The 23,822-nt window shown below is 32.2% G+C and overlaps 3 protein-coding genes across 4 annotated transcripts; all 3 read right to left on the bottom strand.

The window, feature by feature from the left end:
• Nucleotides 1–92: 92 nt before the first annotated feature.
• Nucleotides 93–3,162, bottom strand: LOC110662865 (uncharacterized). The gene is made up of 4 exons (XM_058141898.1): nt 3,052–3,162; nt 2,866–2,959; nt 829–900; nt 93–493 (listed from the first exon to the last, which is right to left on the bottom strand). Exons 2-4 carry the CDS (start codon nt 2,905–2,907, stop codon nt 281–283), a joined length of 327 nt encoding a protein of 108 aa, XP_057997881.1. The 5' UTR covers nt 2,908–2,959; nt 3,052–3,162; the 3' UTR covers nt 93–280.
• Nucleotides 3,163–8,976: 5,814 nt separating this feature from the next.
• On the bottom strand, nt 8,977–10,495 carry LOC110662824 (mitochondrial pyruvate carrier 1). Its single transcript, XM_021821956.2, has 5 exons — nt 10,312–10,495; nt 9,874–9,973; nt 9,709–9,763; nt 9,471–9,606; nt 8,977–9,287 (listed from the first exon to the last, which is right to left on the bottom strand). Exons 2-5 carry the CDS (start codon nt 9,964–9,966, stop codon nt 9,245–9,247), a joined length of 327 nt encoding a protein of 108 aa, XP_021677648.2. The 5' UTR covers nt 9,967–9,973; nt 10,312–10,495; the 3' UTR covers nt 8,977–9,244.
• Nucleotides 10,496–11,543: 1,048 nt separating this feature from the next.
• Nucleotides 11,544–15,387, bottom strand: LOC110662863 (transcription termination factor MTERF5, chloroplastic). Of its 2 annotated transcripts, none has more exons than XM_058141896.1 (4): nt 15,161–15,387; nt 13,621–13,670; nt 13,275–13,430; nt 11,544–13,190 (listed from the first exon to the last, which is right to left on the bottom strand). In XM_058141896.1, the coding sequence occupies exons 1-4, from the start codon at nt 15,229–15,231 to the stop codon at nt 12,070–12,072; spliced, it is 1,398 nt and encodes a 465-aa protein (XP_057997879.1). In that variant the 5' UTR covers nt 15,232–15,387; the 3' UTR covers nt 11,544–12,069. The 2 variants fall into 2 exon arrangements, with proteins under 2 accessions (XP_057997879.1, XP_057997877.1); XM_058141894.1 differs by having other exon boundaries at nt 13,275–13,490; nt 15,161–15,385.
• Nucleotides 15,388–23,822: the final 8,435 nt, after the last annotated feature.

Raw genomic sequence — 23,822 nt, 5'->3', positions numbered from 1 at the left:
GACAAGACTTAACGTCAAGGAATGCATAAGGGGAGGCACTAGGTTCCAGTAATACATAAAACCACATTCAGCTCCTTTCAATTGGATAAAAATTGAAAAATGAAACTATATTCTGTGAGATGTAACAATTTTACTTGGAATCCACAATAATTCTCTCAAAATATCATTGTTTACATATTTTGGATACCTTGGACATTTGTTTATAGCAATTACAAGCTTGAAACACTCAACGATAAGTAATAACAAAATTTGATTATTTATTTCCTTATTACATCCACCATTATGTACTAAGCATGGTTCTTAGGATATGAAAAGATGATACTTGCCCAGTGTGCCAGCGATAAAATTTATCCGTCATCTTTCTCCCTGTAACACATACGTCCTTTGCATTAAGCACGATGCACATATCCCCATCATCACGATATGGAGCATATGTAGGCTTATCCTTGCCTTGAATTACTGTTGATATTTGAGACGCTAATCTTCCAAGGACCTACAAGAAAGTGGATACATGTTAATATTTCCAAACTTCAAGAGGCAAAGAAAATAGAGTACGATACCAAACAATTTCATTTGAGAAAGACAAGTAAATAAACAAAACTAAATCAACAAAGTAGTTACTTCAGCAAACCTTCCATCTGCTCTCAGTTGGGCTTGTTTCATAAACAATTCACTAAATCACTCAGATTATCATTTTCCCAAATCAGAGTAGAAAGACATGCATCATCACTTTTTCTCATTAAAAATGGTTAGTATAGCCAACTTTTTCTAACCTACTAGTCTATCAAATCTCACAAAACCAAATGATGAAAAGGAGGGCAGGACCACCTGGCCTTTGGCATCAAATATTCTCCATCGCAAACCTTCCAGGTTGATACGTCTGAGGCCAGCAAGTGCTTTCTGCAAGCATACAAGAAGGAAGGTTCAGTTATTGATTGGAATAATTGTTAATGTCAATTATGAATTAACAAGTCATAAGTCAATGCAATAATAACTAAAGGTATGCTGCCATCATCCATGCTGAAAGTATGAGGTATACCATAAACAATCTGTCAAGCACACATTGATATATGAGTGTTTTGTCTCTTTCAGGATATCCTAAAAATTTATGTTATCTGTGGCAGGTATAAAATAGAACACTTTAGTTCCTTCAACAAGTATCCTTATACTGATATTTAATTAAATGTGAAATAGTAGTTACTTTAAAACCAAGAGTAATTCTAGTGAACTGTACTGGTTTCCTTGAATTATATATATTTTATTTGACTGCTTGAAATATAAAAATGGTGCACCACCTAACCACATGGGTAATGCAGCCCCAAGGAAACAACAGGAACTAAAACACACTCACACACAGAAAAATAACCACAAAACAAAACAAGAGATGATACAAGCTTGAACAAACAAACTAAACCATTCATCTGAACCACCTGTAAAATTTGAAATACAGCTTAGGTAAGACATCCATTTCATGTATAAGAAAACAAAAGAGAAAAAGCATTTGCTTGTGTAAACAAGTAGGGTAGGCAAGATGAACCAAAAAATTGAACCATGGACCGATGAAAACAGCAAAAACCAATCCGAAAAGAGGGTTAACTTAACTGATTAGTTTCAAATGGTTGGGTATACGAATTTTATTTTGTAAAAACTGATAGAAATCGATGTCAACTGTTTAGCTAAAAAATAATGTACTGGTTAACTGAACCAGCCATCCCTAGTAACAATTCATCTAGTTCGCATAGTTATGAAGCTATCATCTAGTGGAAAAAGCTGATCTGCTTGTGTAATTTTCATACTTCATCCATTTCACATACATACAAATGTTATTAAAATCAAAAGATGACCTGAATTAACAATTTCCAACAACAAAATGAGGATTAATTCTTTTTTCTCGCCATTTCTTGATCACTTCACTTTACTGATATGAACCTACCTAACTCCACCTCAAAAGCTAACTCACAAAGGGAGGTTTGCAAACCCATATATATAACACCCAAGACCTCTCTGCAGAATCAATATAGGATGCATCATTCCCGACCCCTTTAGACTGAACGTCCACGTGAAGCAACTGGGATCATGATTTGCTCACCCCGACCTCTCCCGAAGAACGTCAAGGAACTTTTATACATGGCCCACCGACCCATAAAGAGTAAGGCTCTGATACCAAATGATATATGATATGAATCTGCCTAACTTCATCTCAAAAGCTAGCTCACAAGTAAAAGTTTGCAAACCCATATATATAACACCCAAGACCTCCCTGCAGAACCAATGCAAAACGCATCATTCCCGAGCCCTTTAGACTGAACGTCCTCGTGAAGCAACCGGGGCTCATGACTCGTTCAACCCGACCTCTCCTGAAGAACGTCCAGAAACCTTTGTACATGGCCCACCCATCACATAGAGTGAGGCTCCGATACCAAATGGTACGAACCTACCTTACTCTATCTCAAACGCCAGCTCACAATGAGAGGTTTGCAAACCCATGTATATAACACCCAAGAACACACCTGCAGAACCAATGTGGGACGCATCACTTACCAATGCTATCTTTCTGTGAGAGTCATCAAGGAAAGCAAAACAAAATCTTACTTTTTTTATGTTAACCTCTATTCTAAACAAATAATCCATGAAGCAGGAAAGGATCTTGTCACACCAGAACCTTTCACGAAAGCATCTATATCCGTGGTTATACAAACATGAGTGAAAGTCAAGTCATTCAGTGCATTTTCACAAACACTTAGCGTGCTCAAAATGAAACTCTAATTTGATATCGAGCTAAGGATTAAAGAATTTGATTTATACAGCCAAATAAGAGAAACGAATATGCAGAAAAAATGGGTAATTAAATATAAAAAGAAGTACCTTCATGTTGCCATTAAAAGCGGCAGCTGCTTGGCTTGCCATGTTTCCTCTACACAGTGAGTTTTCTCGTTTGTCACACCAAAATCATTCACCTCTGTAAACACCAAGCAAAGAACTAATACTACATATATCGATTTATGCATAGACAAAATTTTAAGAAAAGAATATTGAGTTTAACATGGATACCTTGGGGAGTAGTAGGGCTTGTTTGCAAATTGCAGAGGAACGAAAACACTGACAATGAGGTTTAGCTATGGCGGAGAGCAAACCGTGTGGGCTGGGTTCTACTTGGCCCAATATAAGGCCCAACAAAATATATTAGTTAATTTTTTTTTTACAGCAGTAATTCTTTTATCATTCTTAATTTTTTTTCTTTTAAGAAGACAGATTTATGGTTTCATTATGGGTAAATTTCACTAACTGTCCCTCAGTTTGTGATTACACCCTTACTAACAATAATAGGTTTCTAAATTCAAAAAATAAAATTGCTCTTTTATCTTTTTATCCTTCTTTTTTTTTTATCTTTATTATTAAATTAATTAATAATTATTGCCAATAAAATTATTTTATTTTAAATAATTTTATTATTAAATTATTTATTTTATTTGTTATTTATTAATAATTAAAATTAATTTGTAACAACATGAAAAAATAAGAATATAATAATAAATTTTAAATTTAAAAATAATATTTTATTAATATATGATATTTTATTAATATTTAGTTTTTATATAAAAAAATAAATAATAAGTAATAAAAAACTCAACTCAACTAAGTTTTTATCCCAAAAATTTGAGGTCAGCTATATGGATTCACTTTCTTCACTCTGAACGATTTTGGGTTAAATCCTCAGAAATGTGTAATGCTTCTAGATCATGTTGTACTACTCTCCTCCAAGTCAATTTATGTTCACTTTTTTCTTTCTATCCTCTAACCTAATGTGCTCTACTTGTCTAATTGGAGCTCCGTATGTCTACACTTCACATGACCAAACCACCTCAATCTCCTTCTCTCAACTTATCTTCAATTGGCACCACTCCTACCTTTCTCTAATACTCTCATTCTGGACTTTATCTAGTCTAGTATGGCCACTCATCTACCTTAACATTCCCATCTCTAACTCTTATCTTAGATGCATACAACTCTTTCAGTGCCCAACACTCACTACCATATAACATAGCGGTCGTATGGGTACATGCAGTAAAATTTTCCTTTCAATTTATTGGGAATCTTACGATCACATAAAACTCCGTGCACGTCTCACTTCAACCATCCGGCTTTAATCCTATGACTAACATCCTCCTCACATCCCCTATCTACTTGAAGGACTGAGCCTAGATATTTAAAGTGATTACTTTGGGACAGTACCACTCCATTCAAACTAACTCCTTCCCTATCACCAATTTGGCCTTCACTGAACTTGCAATGTATGTATTCTGTCTTCGTTCTACTTAACTTAAAATCCTTTGACTCTAGAGTACTTCTCCAAAGTTCTAGCTTTCTATTAACTCCTTCTCGTGTCTCATCTATCAGAACAATATCATCCGCAAATATCATGCACCAAGGAATACTCTTTTGTATATGTTTCGTCAGTTCATCTAAAACTAATGTAAAAAGGTAAGGGCTTATGGTTGATCCTTGGTGTAATCCAATTGAGATCGGAAAATCTCTTGTGTCCCCTCCCACTGTGCGCACAATAGTAGTTACTCCTTCATACATATCTTTCAATACTTGTATATACCTAATAGATACCCTCTTTTATTCTAACACATTCCATAAGACCTCTCTTGGAACACTATCATAAGCCTTCTCCAAATCAATAAAAACCATGTGTAGATCTTTCTTCACATCTCTATATTTCTCCACCAAGCTTCTAATGAGAAAGATCGCTTCCATAGTTGAACAACCGGGCATGAAACCAAATTGATTGAGAGTGATAGAAGTATCATGACGTAGTCGATGCTCCACAACTCTCTCTCACAACTTCATAGTATGGCTCATGAGTTTAATTCCCCTATAGTTTGAGCAACTCTGTATGTCTCCCTTATTTTTAAAAATAAGTACTAAAATACTCTTCCTCCATTCATCAGGCATTTTTTTTGAGTTTAGAATCTTATTAAATAATTTAGTTAACCATGCCACTCCCATATCTCCCAAATACTTCCATACTTCAATTGATATTTCATCGGATCTACAGGCTTTACCCACTTTTATTCTCTTAAGTGCTTCATTTACTTCTAAAGATCTAATCCTTCTAGTATAATTCACATTCTTTTCTATTGTTCTATAATCTATATTCACGCTATTTCCATTTTGACTATTATTAAAGAGATCATTAAAATAATTTCTCTATCTTTCTTTAATGTCCTCATCTTTCACCAACACTTTTCCTTTTTTATCATTAATGCACCTAACTTGATTGAGATCTTGACATTTCCTTTCTCTCCTCATTGCTAATCTATAAATATCTTTCTCCCCTTTTTTAGTTCAAAGTTTCTCATATAACTACCTTTTTCGCCTCTTTCTTTACTATCTTGTACTGTTCATATGCCTCATTATTATCACATTTAGGTAATTTCTTATACCATTCCCTTTTTCTCTTCACTGACTTTTTTACTTCTTCATTCCACCACCATCTCTCTTTTGAGGTGGTCAATATCCTTAAACTCTCCAAGTACTTTTCTAGCTACTTCTTTAATCTTAGATGCCATCTGTATCCACATATCATTGGCCTCCATATCCAGCTTCCATACTTCGGACTCGAGAAGCTCATTTTTGAACTTCACTTGCTTTACTCCTTTGAACTCCCACCACTTTGTTCGAGCTACACTATTTCTTCTGATCTTACTTGAATTGTTCCTAAACTTGACATCCAAAACCACCAACCGATGTTGACTTGTTAAAGCCTCTCCTGGAATGACCTTGCAATCCTTGCATAGAGCTCTATTTGTCTTCCTGGCTAAGAGAAAGTCGATTTGGCTTCTATGTTGCCCACTTTTGAAAGTCACTAAATGTGACTCTCTTTTTATAAAGTAGGTATTTGCTAGTATTAGGTCGTATGCTATAGCAAAATCAATGATGCTTTTTCCCTCCTCATTTCGACTGCCAAAACCAAAACCTCCATGAAAATTCTCATAACTTTGTCTATCACTTCCTACATATCCATTCAAATCTCCACAAATGAAAACATTCTCTTCATTCGGTATGCTTTGCATTAAGTCATCCATATCTTCCCAAAACATTTGTTTACTCTCACTGTCTAGTCCTATTTGTGGGGCATAAGCACTAACTATATTTATTATTTCTCCTTCTAGTACTAGCTTTACTAGTATAATTCTATCTCCTACTATTTTCACAGTTATTACTGCGTCTTTCAATGTCCTGTCTATGATTATGCCCACTCTGTTCTTGTTTCTCTTCTTTCCGGTAAACCACAGTTTATACCCTGAATTACCCACTTCCTTACTTTTCTCTCCTACCCATTTAGTCTCCTGAATGCAAGCAATATTCACCCTTCTCCTTTCGAAAGTATCCACAAGCTCCATTAATTTTCTTGTAAGTGATCCAACATTCCAAGTACCAACCCTGATCCTCCTCCTATCCTGCTCCTTCCTAATTGGTCTCCTTCTATGATATCTTATATTGTTTTCTATGTCTATCTTGTGTTCTGTTCCACTATTTATTCTGCTATATGTCCTATGGACTAACTTCTTTACCCACACCCGTCCATGGTGTGGGAACCCTTGCTCACTTAACACCACACCTGGGCACCGGCATGGCGCGTCGCTTTCGGTGAACGCCCTACACCCTTGCATATTTCTCACTACACAGGCTCCGTGTAGCGTCGTTAGTAGAGGGCGCCCAACGTTTATATCATTTGAATCCATATCATAGGGTGTGAAATTTTCTGCCCGGTTGTCACCTACTGCAACCCTCCTCCTTTATACGGGCTTGACGGTAAGGCGGCAAACTACTTAGGCGGAGTTATAAATAATAAGTAATAATTTATCAATTTATTTTGATTAAATATTAATTTAGTGTTAGTTAAAAATAATAAAACGAATCTGAAAATTTATTATGACATGTTAAACAAACTTTTTTTGAAATAAAACAAAAGTTGAGCTATTTTATTTTAACAAACTGAAATCAAATAACTGAAATGAAATAATTATCTAAGCTGAGGACAATCAATGCAATTTACTCTATTTTAAGAAGTGTTAGAGTCTAGAAAAGGACTTTTCTCTTTTGAGAGTAAGTTATTTTTCTTAAAAATTATTTAGTTTTTTTTTAACTGGAAAAATATTTTTTATTAATTTATTTTCTAAATATTTCAAATGCTGAAAAATGTGAAAAATATATTTTAAGAAAATATTTTTTACGAAACAAAAAGAAGTTAACACTACGAAATTCTAAAATTGAATTACACAAAGGGTCTGTTTGACATTACTGTTGAAACTGTCATTGAGAAAATCACTTTTTTAGATATACTAGTTAGAGAGTATTAAAAAATAATTTAAAATTAAATTTGATAAGTTTCAATAAAAAAACACTGAAATGATAAAATAATTTTTTTAACAGCATCTAAAATAATATTTTTATTTAGAAAAATAATTTCAACCATCAAATTCAATGCCAAACAAGCACAAAGTTTCTAAATGATAAAATAATTGATTACACCCTTACTAATAATAATAAGTTTCTAAATTCAAAAAATAAAATTGCTCTTTTATCTTTTTTTCCTTCTTTTTTTTTTATCTTTATTATTAAATTAATTAATAATTATTGCCGATAAAATTATTTTATTTTAATTAATTTTATTAATAAAATTATTTATTATATTTGTTATTTATTATTAATTAAAATTAATTTGTAACAACATGAAAACATAAGAATATAATAATAAATTTTAAATTTAAAAATAATATTTTATTAATATATGATATTTTATCAATATTTAGTTTTTATATACAAAAATAAATAATAAGTAATAATTTATCAATTTATTTTGATTAAATATTAATTTAGTGTTAGTTAAAAATAATAAAATGAATCTGAAAATTTGTTATGACATGTTAAACAAACTTTTTCTGAAATAAAACAAAAGTTGAGTTATTTTATTTTAATAAATTGAAATTAAGTAACTGAAATTAAATAATTATTACTCTATTTTAAGAAGTGTTAGAGTCTAGAAAAGGACTTTTTCTCTTTTGAGAGTAAGTTATTTTTCTTAAAAATTACTTAATTTTATTTTAATTGAAAATTTTTATTTTCTAAATATTTTAAATGCTGAAAAATGTGAAAAATATATTTTAAAAAAATATTTTTTACGAAACAAAAAGAAGTTACACTAAGAAATTCTAAAATTGAATTAAACAAAGGTCTGTTTGACATTACTGTTGAAACTGTCGTTGAGAAAATCACTTTTTAAATATACTAGTTAGAGAGTATTAAAAAATAATTTAAAATTAAATTTGATAAGTTTCAATAAAAAAACACTGAAATGATAAAATAATTTTTTTTAAATTGCTTTTTCTAATAAAATTTAAAATAGTATTTTTATTCAAAAAAATAATTTCAACCTCCAAATTCAATGCCATACAAGCACAAAGTTAATGTAACTTTCATTTGTATATAAATTTCATTATATGAGCTAAACAACAACTCAAGCCACCAACATAATAACAATAGATGTATTGTGGTTGAGTGGTTTGTTCAAGCTGATACAAAACTAAACAAAATTAAGTTTGTATCATGTAAGGGTATTTACTAATTAATTATTTAAAATTTCATATTTAAAAAATGGTAATCTAAACAATTGAAATTTCTATTATTTACTATATAAATTATTATATTTTTTTTCATTAGATTCAATTCAATTTATTTAATCAAATGCTTGTCCTTACTTTTTATGCGTAAGTATGCAATGGTTAATCATAATTAATAAGGAAAAAATATTTTACCAAATTCGAATTCAATTGCTAATGCATTGTTGTAATTGTACAACTAATCAAACTATGTGAATTAAAGACCTTAATGGCTTTCTTTATCTACAAAATTAGCTATATTGGCTATTGCTTTGTTTCCTTTGGAAGCCAATTTATGAAGAACAAATTAGGGAAAATGCTAATCATTAGCATTGTAATGCAAGATTGCAGTCTTTTTGCATTGTGACACTGGGAATTGGTTTATCATCGCCTCAAGACTCAAACACAAGCATGTAAGTCTCACCTATTCTATATGTGGGTCATGTTATGTTTTGAATTTGCGATGAACTAGTCTAAAATTAAAAAAAAAAAAATCCCAAAGAAAAAGAAGTATAGTTTTACATTATCAGAACAAGTGAAAAAGATAGCATAAATTATAACAGATAATCTGTGGATCACTGTCCTTTAGGTTGTTCCTCTTTCTCCTGCTGCAAGGATCTGCAAAATAGAGTCCAACCATGAAGATTGAAAAGCTAATGTAATTTATCAAACATTTGCTAAAGAAAACATTAAGGCCAACACTGCAATTTGACACAGAAGCATGTCATTTATGTAACAGTAGTAATTGATTTATTCTGATTCATCTCTACAAAATTGAAACCAGATGCTAATGTTTCCTACCCTCTAGCCTTTATCCAACGCGAAAGCTGATAAAGCTGCACTGTTTCATTGGAGACATGGCATACAAGAAGATGCAAGTTTCGAGGCTGTACCATCCAAGCAAATCTCATGAACATTGCTGAATAAACACACATTACTGCAGTGACAATCATAAAATTGGAACAGTAAGTCCATTCAGTATAATTATACATATAGGACTGCACAAAAATCATTTCCTTTATTATGTGAACATAGAAACCTGCCGTCATGTTGCCAGATATCATTTCTGGGTGTTTCTTTGTGTCAACAAATGCCTGTCAAAATCAATCATATTAAAAACAGAGAAACTGGTTGTGCTTTGATCTGTAGAAATGTAAAGAAAGAGTATAAATATTGATGAAGCAAAGCATAAGTAGATGCATACTGCAATTGGGATGCTCCAGTTGAAAACAGGACCCCAAAAATGAGTTGTTTTAGGACCAATAGGACTATTCCAAAATGCCCGGAAGAATGCCATTTACAAGCTAATGAAAAATTAGATAGCTGCATTAATACTCAAGCATATATGCCTCAAGAGGAATCAGCAATAAATAGCAGCTAGGCATGAACTTTCATTTCCATAAACTAGGAGCTAGACAGCCCAGAGCTAGCTTTAAAATTTTCCTTATTAGTACATAACGGTCTTGTCAGATAATTCGCCCAATATTATCAGAGAAATTGAGTCATCAAACAATTATTATTACAGGAGAAAAAAAGAAAAGAAAAGAAAATCATCAATAGAAAAGTGAATCAAATTCTTCCATGACTTCTTATCTTTGGTGTTAAAACCATATAACATAGGGGAATGAATGGGATATCTTACTGAGATGGAACCTGAAGGTTCTAAAGTGCAGAAATTCTTGCGAGATACAGAACGTTACATGAGCAAGGAATCAGAAAGCTAAAAGAGTTGAGAACAGCAATGAAGTGATCTTCTTTCAACATCTAAGCTGTGATAAAGAGTATGTATTGTCTGCATGATGATGCTGTTTTTCCAATGGCATAAAAAAAAAAAAAATCTGATTAGGCTTGTATTTTGGACAAACTTGCTATTGGAGCTTTAATTGACTTTAACATGATAAAATAATACAGTAGACGCAACCTGATGTTTGCATTAATTACTTTTGTAACCAATTAGAAAATGATGTTTCTTTTTATCCTGTAGTTTACTTGGCCAAAATGTAATATGATTCTCTATTGGCTATACTCTTCTGACTTGTGATGTTGATAGACCATGCTTTTTTTTTTCTGATAGACCATGCTTTTAGCTTAGACTTGTATGTATGTGAATTCCAAGAATTCCAAGAAAGCCTTATCCAAACACATAACACAAGCCTTATCTTTACAACTTGATCTTAATCTGATGAATAAGGTGAGCAACGGCTATATAAAGTTACCTTAATTATGAAAAGGCAAAATATCATGCCAGATATGTTTTGCATAAAGGTTCCTGTAAAAATGAAAATATTTCTTTGCCCCCCTCTTCAGGAGATATAATATCTGAGTTTTATTATTATTATTATTATTTTTTAATTTGATAAGCTCATTTCGAATTGTATACAAATGAAGTTATCATCTCATGCATTTATGGTGTAGAGTGGTGGTGACGTGCTTGCATAGAAGCTTTCTAAATCAAAAGGAAAGAAAAGAGGAGGAGGAAGTAACTCCAAAAACATGGAAGCGCAGGCGCTTGGCAACTTCTCTATCACGTTAATGGGTTATGCTGCAAAACAAGCACAGTGAAGTATAACGAAGTACTAGTACACAAAAAGAATAAGAAAACAAAATAAAAGAAAGAGCATAACAAAGTACTAAATCTAATCAATCCCATCAAAAGCATTCATCTTCATTCATGATACTGCTGGACAATGAAGAAGAGATACAGCCAACAAACTAAGCTGAAGTGCATTTGGCCGACACATGTTGAACCAAAACACCTTTGCATTTTGGGCATTTCATTGATTTCCCTCAACAAAAATCCAAGTTTAAATACGAATGATACTGACATGCAAGTCAACATTTGAAATATAAGAAGAGAATAAAGCTTGGACTTAGTAAAGAAGCAACAAGATTATCTCATCATATAGAAATTAATACAGGCTTGTTCCAACGGCAGGTTAAAACAAATAGGATTCATACTATTTCCATGCATCTCCTCCTAAAACAATGCTGAAGTCAAAAAGTACAACAACAAGTTAGGAAGCATCAGGGAAAGTTGATGACTAGGCATGTTAGATGCCTCTGTATTACTCCTGCATGGGCCATTCGATAACAAAACATATGGTTCTGAAACTTAATTAAGTTCATCCTAACAGGGCCATGGCAGTGTTTTGCAAATCCAACTGATTAAAGCTTTACCATAAAAGTGACATGCCAATTTTGAAGGAACTTAACCAGCTGTGAATTTATTAGACATGCCCCATATTGCATATGCAGATGTGCATTCGTATGTTCATCAAAATAACAGATCCAATTCCAATGCCTCCATTAAGAACATCAATATTGTTTACCATAACGGCGTGTTTTCCACTATTGGCATCCTGAATTATAATACTATCACTTAGTGTCATTTTTCAATTCCTCAAAGAAGATCTTCACCAATGTCGGTATCATTTGAGGTCTTGTCAGAAAGCATTTTCTTCATTTTCTTTTTCAAAGCCTTATCAAAGTCAGAATATGATAATGATAACACCTGGTTCAGCAGCAATTTGACTCCACACTTTTTCACTAGTGCATACCTTGGTTTTATTCTCTCTTCCAAACTGTAGCCAAAATATTGAGGGAATTTAACAAGCTCTTCTTTTGAATAATCCATGGTTAAAAAGAATTCCCACTTTGGTATCAAATTTTCTGCCAAGCTAAAAGTATATAAAGCTCCATATCTTGAAATCATAATTCCGACTTCTTCTATACTGCAACCCCTTCCTAAGAAAAATTCTGTCACAGGCTTCAAATTGGCCTCGACACTGAGGCCAAATGTCTGTGGACATCGATGCAGAAGAACAGCAACATTAACCCCCATTGAATGGAAGTATTCAGCTGTAGGCCGTAGTTTTTCTTCCACTCTGTAACTTATAATGTTTGGACAACGTGTTAGAATCTTACCAATACTCTCTGCTGAGAGACCCATCTCTTGAAGGAAATCTACGGTCACTTTAACTTTTTGCCTGCTATAAGTCAAAAGTGCTGGAAAACGGTATATAACTTTAGCCCATTGTCTCTTGTCCACACCCAAATTTTCTAAGAATGTCATGGTGGGTATGAGATTTTCAGAAAGACTAATTCCACACAGTTGAGGTCTTTTGACAAGGATGGTTGGAAGGTCTGATTTAGGTACTCCAAGATCAAGAAGGAACTCAACTACTGGCTTAATTTTGCCCTCCAAGCTGTAGTAAGCAAAAGCAGGAAATCTGCATGTAATTCCCTTGATCTGTTCAAGATTCATGCCAAGGTCCATAAGATAAACAATATGAGGGGGAAGCTTCCCAGCAGGGCCTGTCTCGCTTACTCTAGACACAGCTTTAAGCTTCTTGGAATCAAGTGTTATCTGGGAAGGAGATAGAGGTTGAACCGGTTTTCCTTTAACAGATGGGTTTGGAAAGTACTCTACTAAATCTACCAAAACACTTCTGTGCTCTTCAAGAAGAGATTCTAGATATGGAATAAGAGCATCCCTGATTTCTAGAGTTGTGAGCTCTCGTCCTGCATTGTTGAAATTTGATTAGAAAGGGACAAATATAGAATAAAAACATAAAATTACTTGTTGCCAAACAGATGCAACCGAACCTACTAGATACCGAGATTTATGAACAGAATGAAGCCTTGAGAGAAGATGGTCAATGAACAGGTCCGATTTGTTGATAGTTCTAGCAGCAACTGTATTGCTCAAACCTTGTTTCTTCAAGAACAAAGTTAAGACAGCCTTGGCTTCTTCTTTCTCTGCTGCCAATAGGGTTGGAGGCACTACTTGTGAGCTGAATGATCCATCTACCCCAGAATCAGCTTTTATAATATTGAAATAAATTGGTCAATTTTACAAAGAGAAAAGGATACATGCTACCATTAACAACTTTAAGGAACTTAAACTAGCACTACAAAGAATTCTACATAAAAATTTAAAATTAACTCTTACCAAGCTTTACTTGGCAAGAGAAGAGTTTCCTCGGAAGAGAGAGTTGAGTCCTGTGGAAATGTAAACCAAAGTAAATAGACTGTGCTAAGAAGGATGAAAACATATTATTATAGCTAAAACCCCATGAAGAAACAAAAATGGAAAGGAAGGGAAGGCAGAGAGAGAAAGGAGGTGGAAAGATATATGCGTAAAAAATCCACAGATCTTTCCATATAAGTTAAACCCAGAGTCTACAGGAATCATCTCTAGAATTCCAAAGCTCCACTTTGCTAATTTACGCTAAGGAAAACAGGCTCTAAGACAATCAATGACAAACGAAAAATACCCAAAATAATCTAACTAGTTCTTTTTGCTCATATATGATTAAGGTACAAACGGATATAATGAGATATCTAAAAAGACCGTTTGAAATTATTTTTTAAAATTTATGCTTTTATTATGAAAATTATGGTAATGTTCAAAATGAGTTTTATACTCTTTGTCAGATATATAGAATATTCTGTTCAGATAAGCTTTTGAATACGCAGCTTTTCAATGTAATTCGTAGCTATCAAAAATCACCTGATATAACCTTATGTTAAAAAGGTAAAAAGTGTATGAAAAAACTAATAGTTCTATATTTATTTTAACCAAAGTAGTTGCACCCACGACTCAAACTTTCACCATTGCAAGCTTAAAGCTTCATCATTGCACCAGGCAAAAATATAAATCTTCTGTGCATGCTCTCTTTTTTTCACTTGTAAGTATTTCTCCATCTCTTCTCCTTATCACTAGATCACCAGAAAAGTGTATCTACCAAAGCATGTAAAATTCTACAGCATGCCAATTTCTTTTGTATTTCAATATAACTATCTGAAAATCCTCACTTCAATTTTTAATGCAATGCAAGCTATTTGTATGCCTAGACTGACCAATATTTTACATCAAAAAGTACAGATACAGAAGATATTTTCTAAATTATAAGTTAATGCCAATGCAATGGCATGCGAATCCACATTATCATCGAGCATTACAAGGAATATATATTGTGATTTATAGTGAAAAACCCATGAATCTTACTCCAACCAATCATTCTTTCCCCCAAAACCAATAAAAAACACTTCTTTTTGTGCACACAAGAAGTGCAATTACTCGTAAAATATCCATGAATCTTACATCAAGAAAGTTCTTGCTCCTATAACACACAAAACCAATTCATTCACTCAAAAAGAAGTGTCAAAAAGTCAATTATCTTTCAAGTTTCAGGAAATATGTATCAGATAAATAATTCGGAGCATAATTCAATCTTTGAAAATAATAATTTAAAAAACCCAAAAATGCTGACTCTTTTAAATTCCCTAGTTTAAAAACGTAAATGAAAAGAAACATAATCATTTGACACAGCAACAATAATACAAAAACAAGATTTTGCCATAGCAACAAAGAACAAGTTAGGAAGACAACAGAAACTTACATCAGAAATGTTAAATAAAGAATCTGTACAATGAAAAGAAAAGAAAAGAAAAGAAAAAAGGCAAGTAATGCTTGGTCAGAAGGGTACCTACGAACAAAGAGAACTCCTCTAGAGAGATAAATGAGGGTCAAAGAGCGGATTGCAGGGAATGTTCTCATCTTTTTCAGCTAAAGTTGTAATTGAAGAATGCTTTGGAGGCGAAGGTGGAAGATTTATCTTGTTATAGAGAACTTGATTTGATTGAAATTTTCTTCTAGTGAGTGACGAGCAGGCAATGGTGGTAAGGAAAATGACTGGTGTTGGACATGTTCTTGGGTGGGCCGGTGGGGTTCGAATATTTCTGGCTTCCATGCGGCCCATAGGAAGAAGGAACTGATGGCACGTGCAAAAAAAAAAAAATGGCTGTGTTCATATATCCAACGTCGTTTTATTATTATTTTTTTTAATAAAATAAAAAATATGACATTTTTATTTGGTTATTGTTCTGATTTTTCATTGACATTTTTAAAGTGAGAATTTTTTTTTTAATAGGTAGATGGGAATTTCATTGAGTTAAAATATTGAGCACAAGCCCATAGGCCAGTTATAAGCAAACCCAATTATCCAAAACTCACAACAAAGGCCCAAGCCCACCAAGCAAACTCTAGGGCAATATTAGATGTTGGACCCGATCCATTGTGCAGAACTTCTCAATATCGCCACCATCACCAGGCTAGCCTTTTAGCTCTTAGAACAAACTCAAACACTCAGAGGAGCGCTAGAGAAACTTCTTTGAAGCAAAATGACAACCATGTTAAGGTATTTGCACTTGATCATACTCGAAGAATCTTCTCTTCGCAATCGCATCCCAAAAGCCTCCAGGTAGTCCAACCACGGTCGAAAAGTCAGAACCTCCACTAGATGCAGTAAAATGGTACCAATAAAAGAAGAGGATAAGCAATAATGGTGTTCTTTTACATCTTACTAGCATCTTCCAAGCTAGTCTTGTTGTCTACATCTCACATGCCACCACCACCAGCTTCCTCGTCAAATCATGCATCACTGAATTCATAAACCTGCAAGACTAAATGAACTAGAACAAACTAACAAAAAGAGAACCAAAATAAGTTACACGTGAAATCCTTTTCCTACAAAACCTCAAACTTGTGAACTTAAAATAGAATCACAATTTTTATACAATTCCTACCACGGTGAGGGGAGGATTAAACTCACGCCCAAGTAGAGAGGAGGAATTCCAGTTTGCGCGGAAGGAATAAAAGGAAGTTGCACGTCGCCGACAAACAAAGAAGATACGCTCTTGAAAACCAAGAAAAAACTCGAGAAAACTCTCTCACTAACAGCTAGAAAGAAAATTTAGAAGTAAGTTTCGGAACTTGACACAGCAAGTGCATTAACTTATTTTTTAGTAATTTTAATTTTTTATATTCAATAAAACAGATTTTATCAAATTATTTTTTTAATAATATAATGGTTATTTTATTTAAAAATATAATTTTGATTCATCAAACGCAATATTAAGAGCCTGTTTGGTTTAACTGTTGGATACAGCTGATAACTGATAGCTGATAGCTGATAGTAACTGATTGATGTTAAGTGTTTGGTAAAATTATGTTGGCTGCTGCTGTTCATATGTAAAATAATCAATAAAGGTATGTATCATGTAATTTATTTTATTATTAAAATAATTATATAATTATTAATTTCTTGTTTATTGATAGCATACTGGAAAAGGCGTCCATCATGAGCTGTACCTTCTCATCCTGCCATTACGAATGTAAATTGCATATCAAAGCTACAAACAGCCATAATATTCTGGGTAGGCACCCATTTTTCTACCAATAAATCGAATCAAATTTTCTTCTTGAACACAAGCAGGCACATGAGTTCTATCAATTGCTCCAATGAAGTCCTATTTTTTAAATGTTTAGATTTTAAAATTAAAATACTTAATGATTTTTAATGATATTTGTAATATAGTACTACATATAAAGATAAGAAAAAATTTTGAAAAATATACCTTGAAATGAGGCATATATCTGTCATCATTCAATATCTCAGGAGGAATATTACTGAACGTGGGGTCTGTCGGTTTTATCATATCAATTGATAAGCACAGCATTGCTTTTAATACTTCATGAAAGTTCCTACTGACAGTTTCTCCTGAATGCTGAAACCTTTCTTGAACTTGCCTATTTGAAGCTCTCAAAGCTAGAACATATAAAAACATGTCAACTTTTTCTAAAATAATCATTTTTTTAGAACATTTTAATTTGTAATGACACTCTAAGTCTAGACAAAGTTTTATTAATGTGTCTTTATCCATTATGAATAAATTAACACATCTTCTCTCATTACCTCTCATTATTTCTTGTAACCATACAAGTCCTGTATGGAATGAATCCATACAAGGTTCTTTATGAATATAAGACAAGTAATAGCCACATATAATATCAACTGCATATGTGGTTGTCTGCCAAACTTCATCATCATCATCATCCCAAATCATTCGCTGAACAACATTCATATCTATCAAGAAAAAATAAAAACAAATAAACCTCATATATAAATTAATATCAAGTACTAAATATTTTAACTTTAAAAGTTCATAATTACACTAAAACTTTATTGCAATGCCAAACTTGATAATTAAGAGTTCAAACAAGTAATGAAAATACGAAAAATAGCAAATACAAGTAATAGCATCTACTAAGTAGAAGGCTTCCACACACCATTAGTCCATAATGAGAAATGAAATTGAAGCCATTTCCACTTTGTTTCTGCATCTTCGAGAGTATTGTACATCTCTCTTTTTGACTTTTGATCAAGTAATAGTGTGCAGAAAAAATGAATATCGCTTCCTTTCTCTATAAGTGGCAAAGTTAATACATCTTTCATAACTTCTTCAATAGAACAACCTGGGCGATCTCCCAAAAGACTACACATAGTTGCAGTCTTAGACTCCATGGTCTCTTTTATAGTTTCTTTTAGCTATTTAACTGTATCAGTCATTTGTGTAGCACCTGAAACCTTTTTGCCCTTATTATCCTTTTTTTCTTTGTTGCAAGGTCATTAGACAACTCTTTCCTCTTTTGTTTTTGCACGTTATGTTGACTATTATCATTTTTTGTATTCTCTAAACCCACATTTTCACCTATTGCTTGACTGAATGAACCTCCAGATCCAAAACCAGCATTCATCATTTCATTTAAATCATCATCAAAATTAGATTCTGCATTAATATTCTCCTCAACATGATCTGCGGTATTAAATTGTTGCGTCTCCTGAGTTTCATTAGGTAAAACTCCAGATGATGGTGCATATGCAAATTCTCCAGTAGCCACAGTTCCTAGAAATAATTCTTGATAGTTTTCATAAAGCTCTTGTCCAATTCCTTTCTCTCGAAATCTTGCAAATTTTAAATTTTCCTAATACATATAAAAATCAAAACACTAGTGTTAATAAATAATTAAATGCCTATTTGTTTAATAAAGCCTTAAAAGCTAGTTCTTTATTTAACTTACCTTAATTTTTTTGTTCCACCACTCATCAGGAGCAACAACTGTGCCTTTTATGGGATCCCATCCTAATCCTGTTTCATTCCCTTTTAATGCTTTCCACATCTTCCATTGATCTTTCATCCAATCCCACTTATGCCTTAATTGCTCTTTTGTATACTCTACACCAACTTGCCTCAATTCATTCTGTAATCATGTATATCCTTTGTCACCCTATCCACCACCATTTCTCTTGCCCAAATTAGTGCCTCGAATACAAATTTTAACAAACAAGTTAAATTGTTCACTACTCCATGCAACCCTTCCAGCACCCTTATTTTTTGTAGCCATATCAACCTATAAAGATGAATGCTATTAACTCTAAATAAAAATAACATTCAAGTAAATAAAAGTATGCAAAAGTATTAAACATAAATACCCATTTGAGATTAATTCAAGAAAAAAAGCATGAAAGTAAGTTTCCTATTTTGTAAGAATTCAAGCTTTTGAAAGGCAAATAAAACTAAAAATAATAATCTAGACCTTCAGTATTACATGAATTTATCATGAGATAACTAATAATAACTCTTTCCATAATCTCCAAATTCCAATGATAAACATCAAATAATTCCTAGTATTATAGCTAATTCCAGCATTAAAATTGATCATGAGAATTGAAAATTGACTTGTTTAGTTAATAAAAGAACTGTACAACCAACTTCTATTACAAATTGACCTCTTGAAAAAATACCAAGAAACACGAGATCACCATATTCTAGACTTTATATATCTAACATAATTAACAATACTTTTTTTCATATTAATTGTTTAATTTTAAAGTTTGTTCTATCTTGGATTAAGAACAATGTTCAACCAAAACCAAATCAGTAGTAATGAGAATTCGAAGGACTGATCAATAAATTTGAGCCATACTACTTTCAGGTCCCTAATTATTTCCAAGGTGTGATTCCCATATCTTGTAAAATTAATAATGTCCTCAACTAAATTATTATCTCATATCTCGGTTACTAAACATACTAGAATTAGATTGAACCTTTTGGATCGATTCAAAGGGCAATGAATAATAACTTGTCATAAGCTCTCATGCTATATAAATATAACACATCTTTTTCCCTAAGAAAGTTCTGCTAGAAATAAACATTGTGTTTGAAGCACTATATTTGATGCTTAATTCAACAATATTTGACCAAAGGTGCTTAATAATAATACAAATAGTTATTGCTCCCCATGTTTTCAGGCAATCATGCACCAAATGAAAGTAATTACTGATTCTTCTTTCTATTAGTGTAGCTTTCTATTCATTACAATTAACCTTTTTAATTAACATCTATAGCAGAATCAAACTGAAGAAAATTTTCATTTGATTTAAGTAATAGTTTCAGCATACCTTCAAGGTTCTAGAAAATCACAATAAAGATCCACACACTTTCAAGGCATCTAACCATGCCCTATGAAGGCCCACAAAAGGAACTCAAGGTACAATTTGATGTCTCATGTTTTTTAATTTTTCTACTTGATCTCAAATGTGTTGGACCTATTCTAAATTCCAACAACCAAAACTCCATTTGAAACAGGCTTGATTCCATATGATACATTGGAAGCAAAGGAGTAATTGAAATAATTCATGATGTGATGACTATTCTAATGCAAAGCATTCATACATCTAAAGATGTCTATCATCATAAATGGAACAAGATTACTACTGTTCTAGGCACAGAACATAATTTCTAAGTTAAGCTCTTAGATTCATAAACACTATTGATTCTTTTCATTGTGAGGTGAATAGCATCAGGAAAAAAGAAAAAAAGAAATATATATATATATATATATATATAAAAGTTAAATTGATGTCTATCATCATAAATGAAACATTCACTCATAAATGGAATTTTATGGAATTAGCTAATGTCTATCATCATAAATGGAACATTTAAGAACACCCACACACACACACATATATATATATATATAGCAGCTATTGTTAACTTTTTTCTTTGTCAGGTGAATAGGAAAAAAATAAATTGAATTTTTTATTATGAGGTGAATAGCATCGGAAATCATTGGGAGGTGAATATATATATATATATATATATATATATATATATAACAACTATAGTTGACTTTTTTTTCTTTGTGAGGTTTATTAATTTGTAATGACACTCTAAGTCTAGACAAAGTTTTATTAATGTGTCTTTATCCATTATGAATAAATTAACACATCTTCTCTCATTACCTCTCATTATTTCTTGTAACCATATAAGTCCTGTATGGAATGAATCTATACAAGGTTCTTTATGAATATAAGACAAGTAATAGCCACATATAATATCAACTGCATATGTGGTTGTTGCCAAACTTCATCGTCATCATCATCCCAAATCGTTCGTTGAACAACATTCATATCTATCAAGAAAAAATAAAAACAAATAAACCTCTTATATAAATTAATATTAAGTACTAACTATTTTAACTTTAAAAGTCCATGATTACACTAAAACTTTATTGCAATGCCAAACTTGATAATTAAGAGTTCAAACAAATAATGAAAATAAGAAAAATAGCAAATACAAGTAATAGCATCTACTAAGTAGAAGGCTTCCACACACCATTAGTCTATAATGAGAAATGAAATTGAAGCCATTTTCACTTTGTTTCTGCATCTTCGAGAGTATTGTACATCTCTCTTTTTGACTTTTGATCAAGTAACAGTATGCAGAAAAAATGAATATCGCTTCCTTTCTCTATAAGTGGCAAAGTTAATACATCTTTTATAACTTCTTCAATAGAACAACCTAGGCGATCTCCCAAAAGACTACACATAGTTGCAGTCTTAGATTCCATGGTCTCTTTTATAGTTTCTTTTAGCTATTTAATCAGATCATTTGTGTAGCACCAAACCTTTTTGCCCTTATTATCCTTTTTTCTTTGTTGCAAGGTCATTAGACAACTCTTTCCTCTTTTGTTTTTGCACGTTATGTTGACTATTATCATTTTTGTATTCTCTAAACCCACATTTTCACCTATTGCTTGGTGAATGAACCTCGGATCCAAAACCGGATTCATCATTTCATCTAAATCATCATCAAAATTAGATTCTGCATTAATATTCTCCTCAACATGATCTACGGTATTAAATTGTTGCGTCTCCTGAGTTTCATTAGGTAAAACTCCAGATGATGGTGCATATGCAAATTCTCCAGTAGCCATAGTTCCTAGAAATAATTCTTGATAGTTTTCATAAAGCTCTTGTCCAATTCCTTTCTCTCAAAATCTTGCAAATTTTAAATTTTCCTAATACATATAAAAATCAAAACACTAGTGTTAATAAATAATTAAATGCCTACTTGTTTAATGAAGCCTTAAAAGCTAGTTCTTTATTTAACTTACCTTAATTTTTTTGTTCCACCACTCATCAGGAGCAACAACTGTGCCTTTTATGGGATCCCATCCTAATCCTGTTTCATTCCCTTTTAATGCTTTCCACATCTTCCATTGATCTTTCATCCAATCCCACTTATGCCTTAATTGCTCTTTTGTATACTCTACACCAACTTGCCTCAATTCATTCTGTAACCATGTATATCCTTTGTCACCCTATCCACCACCATTTCTCTTGCCCAAATTAGTGCCTCGAACACAAATTTTAACAAACAAGTTAAATTGTTCACTACTCCATGCAACCCTTCCAACACCCTTATTTTTTGTAGCCATATCAACCTATAAAGATGAATGCTATTAACTCCAAATAAAAATAACATTCAAGTAAATAAAAGTATGCAAAAGTATTAAACATAAATCCCCATTTGAGATTAATTCAAGAAAAAAAGCATGAAAGCAAGTTTCCTATTTTGTAAGAATTCAAGCTTTTGAAAGGCAAATAAAACTAAAAATAATAATCTAGACCTTCAATCTTACATGAATTTATCATGAGATAACTAATAATGACTCTTTCCATAATCTCCAAATTTCAATGAAAAACATCAAATAATTCCTAGTACTATAGCTAATTCCAGCATTAAAATTGATCATGAGAATTGGAAATTGACTTGTTTAGTTAATAAAAGAATTTTACAACCAACTTCTATTACAAATTGACCTCTTGAAAAAATACCAAGAAACATGAGACCACCATATTCTAGACTTTATATATCTAACATAATTAACAATTCTTTTTTTCATATTAATTGTTTAATTTTAAAGTTTGTTCTATCTTGGATTAAGAACAATGTTCAACAAAACCAAATCGAGTAATGAGAATTCAAGGATGATCAATAAATTTGAGCCATACTACTTTCGTGTCCCTAATTATTTCCAAGGTGTGAATCCAATATCTTGTAAAATTAATAATGTCCTCAACTAAATTATTATCTCATATCTCAGTTACTAAACATACTAGAATTAGATTGAACCTTTTGGATCGATTCAAAGGGCAATGAATAATAACTTGTCATAAGCTCTCATGCTATATAAATATAACACATCTTTTTCCCTAAGAAAGTTCTGCTAGAAATAAACATTGTGTTTGAAGCACTATATTTGATGCTTAATTCAACAATATTTGACCAAAGGTGCTTAATAATAATACAAATAGTTATTGCTCCCCATGTTTTCAGGCAATCATGCACCAAATGAAAGTAATTACTGATTATTCTTTCTATTAGTGTAGCTTTCTATTCATTACAATTAACCTTTTTAATTAACATCTATAGCAGAATCAAACTGAAGAAAATTTTCATTTGATTTAAGTAATAGTTTCAGCATACCTTCAAGGTTCTAGAAAATCACAATAAAGATCCACACACTTTCAAGGCATCTAACCATGCCCTATGAAGGCCCACAAAAGGAACTCAAGGTACAATTTGATGTCTCATGTTTTTTAATTTTTCTACTTGATCTCAAATGTGTTGGACCTATTCTAAATTCCAACAACCAAAACTCCATTTGAAACAGGCTTGATTCCATATGATACATTGGAAGCAAAGGAGTAATTGAAATAATTCATGATGTGATGACTATTCTAATGCAAAACATTCATACATCTAAAGATGTCTATCATCATAAATGGAACAAGATTACTACTGTTCTAGGCACAGAACATAATTTCTAAGTCAAGCTCTTAGATTCATAAACACCATTGATTCTTTTCATTGTGAGGTGAATAGCATCAGGAAAAAAGAAAAAAAAAATATATATATATATAAAAGTTAAATTGATGTCTATCATCATAAATGAAA

The sequence above is a fragment of the Hevea brasiliensis genome, unplaced genomic scaffold, assembly GCF_030052815.1.
Source record: "Hevea brasiliensis isolate MT/VB/25A 57/8 unplaced genomic scaffold, ASM3005281v1 Scaf261, whole genome shotgun sequence".
Lineage (NCBI taxonomy): Eukaryota > Viridiplantae > Streptophyta > Magnoliopsida > Malpighiales > Euphorbiaceae > Hevea > Hevea brasiliensis.
The sequence above is the reverse complement of the archived record's forward strand: the minus strand, read 5'-3'. Positions and strand labels throughout refer to the sequence as shown.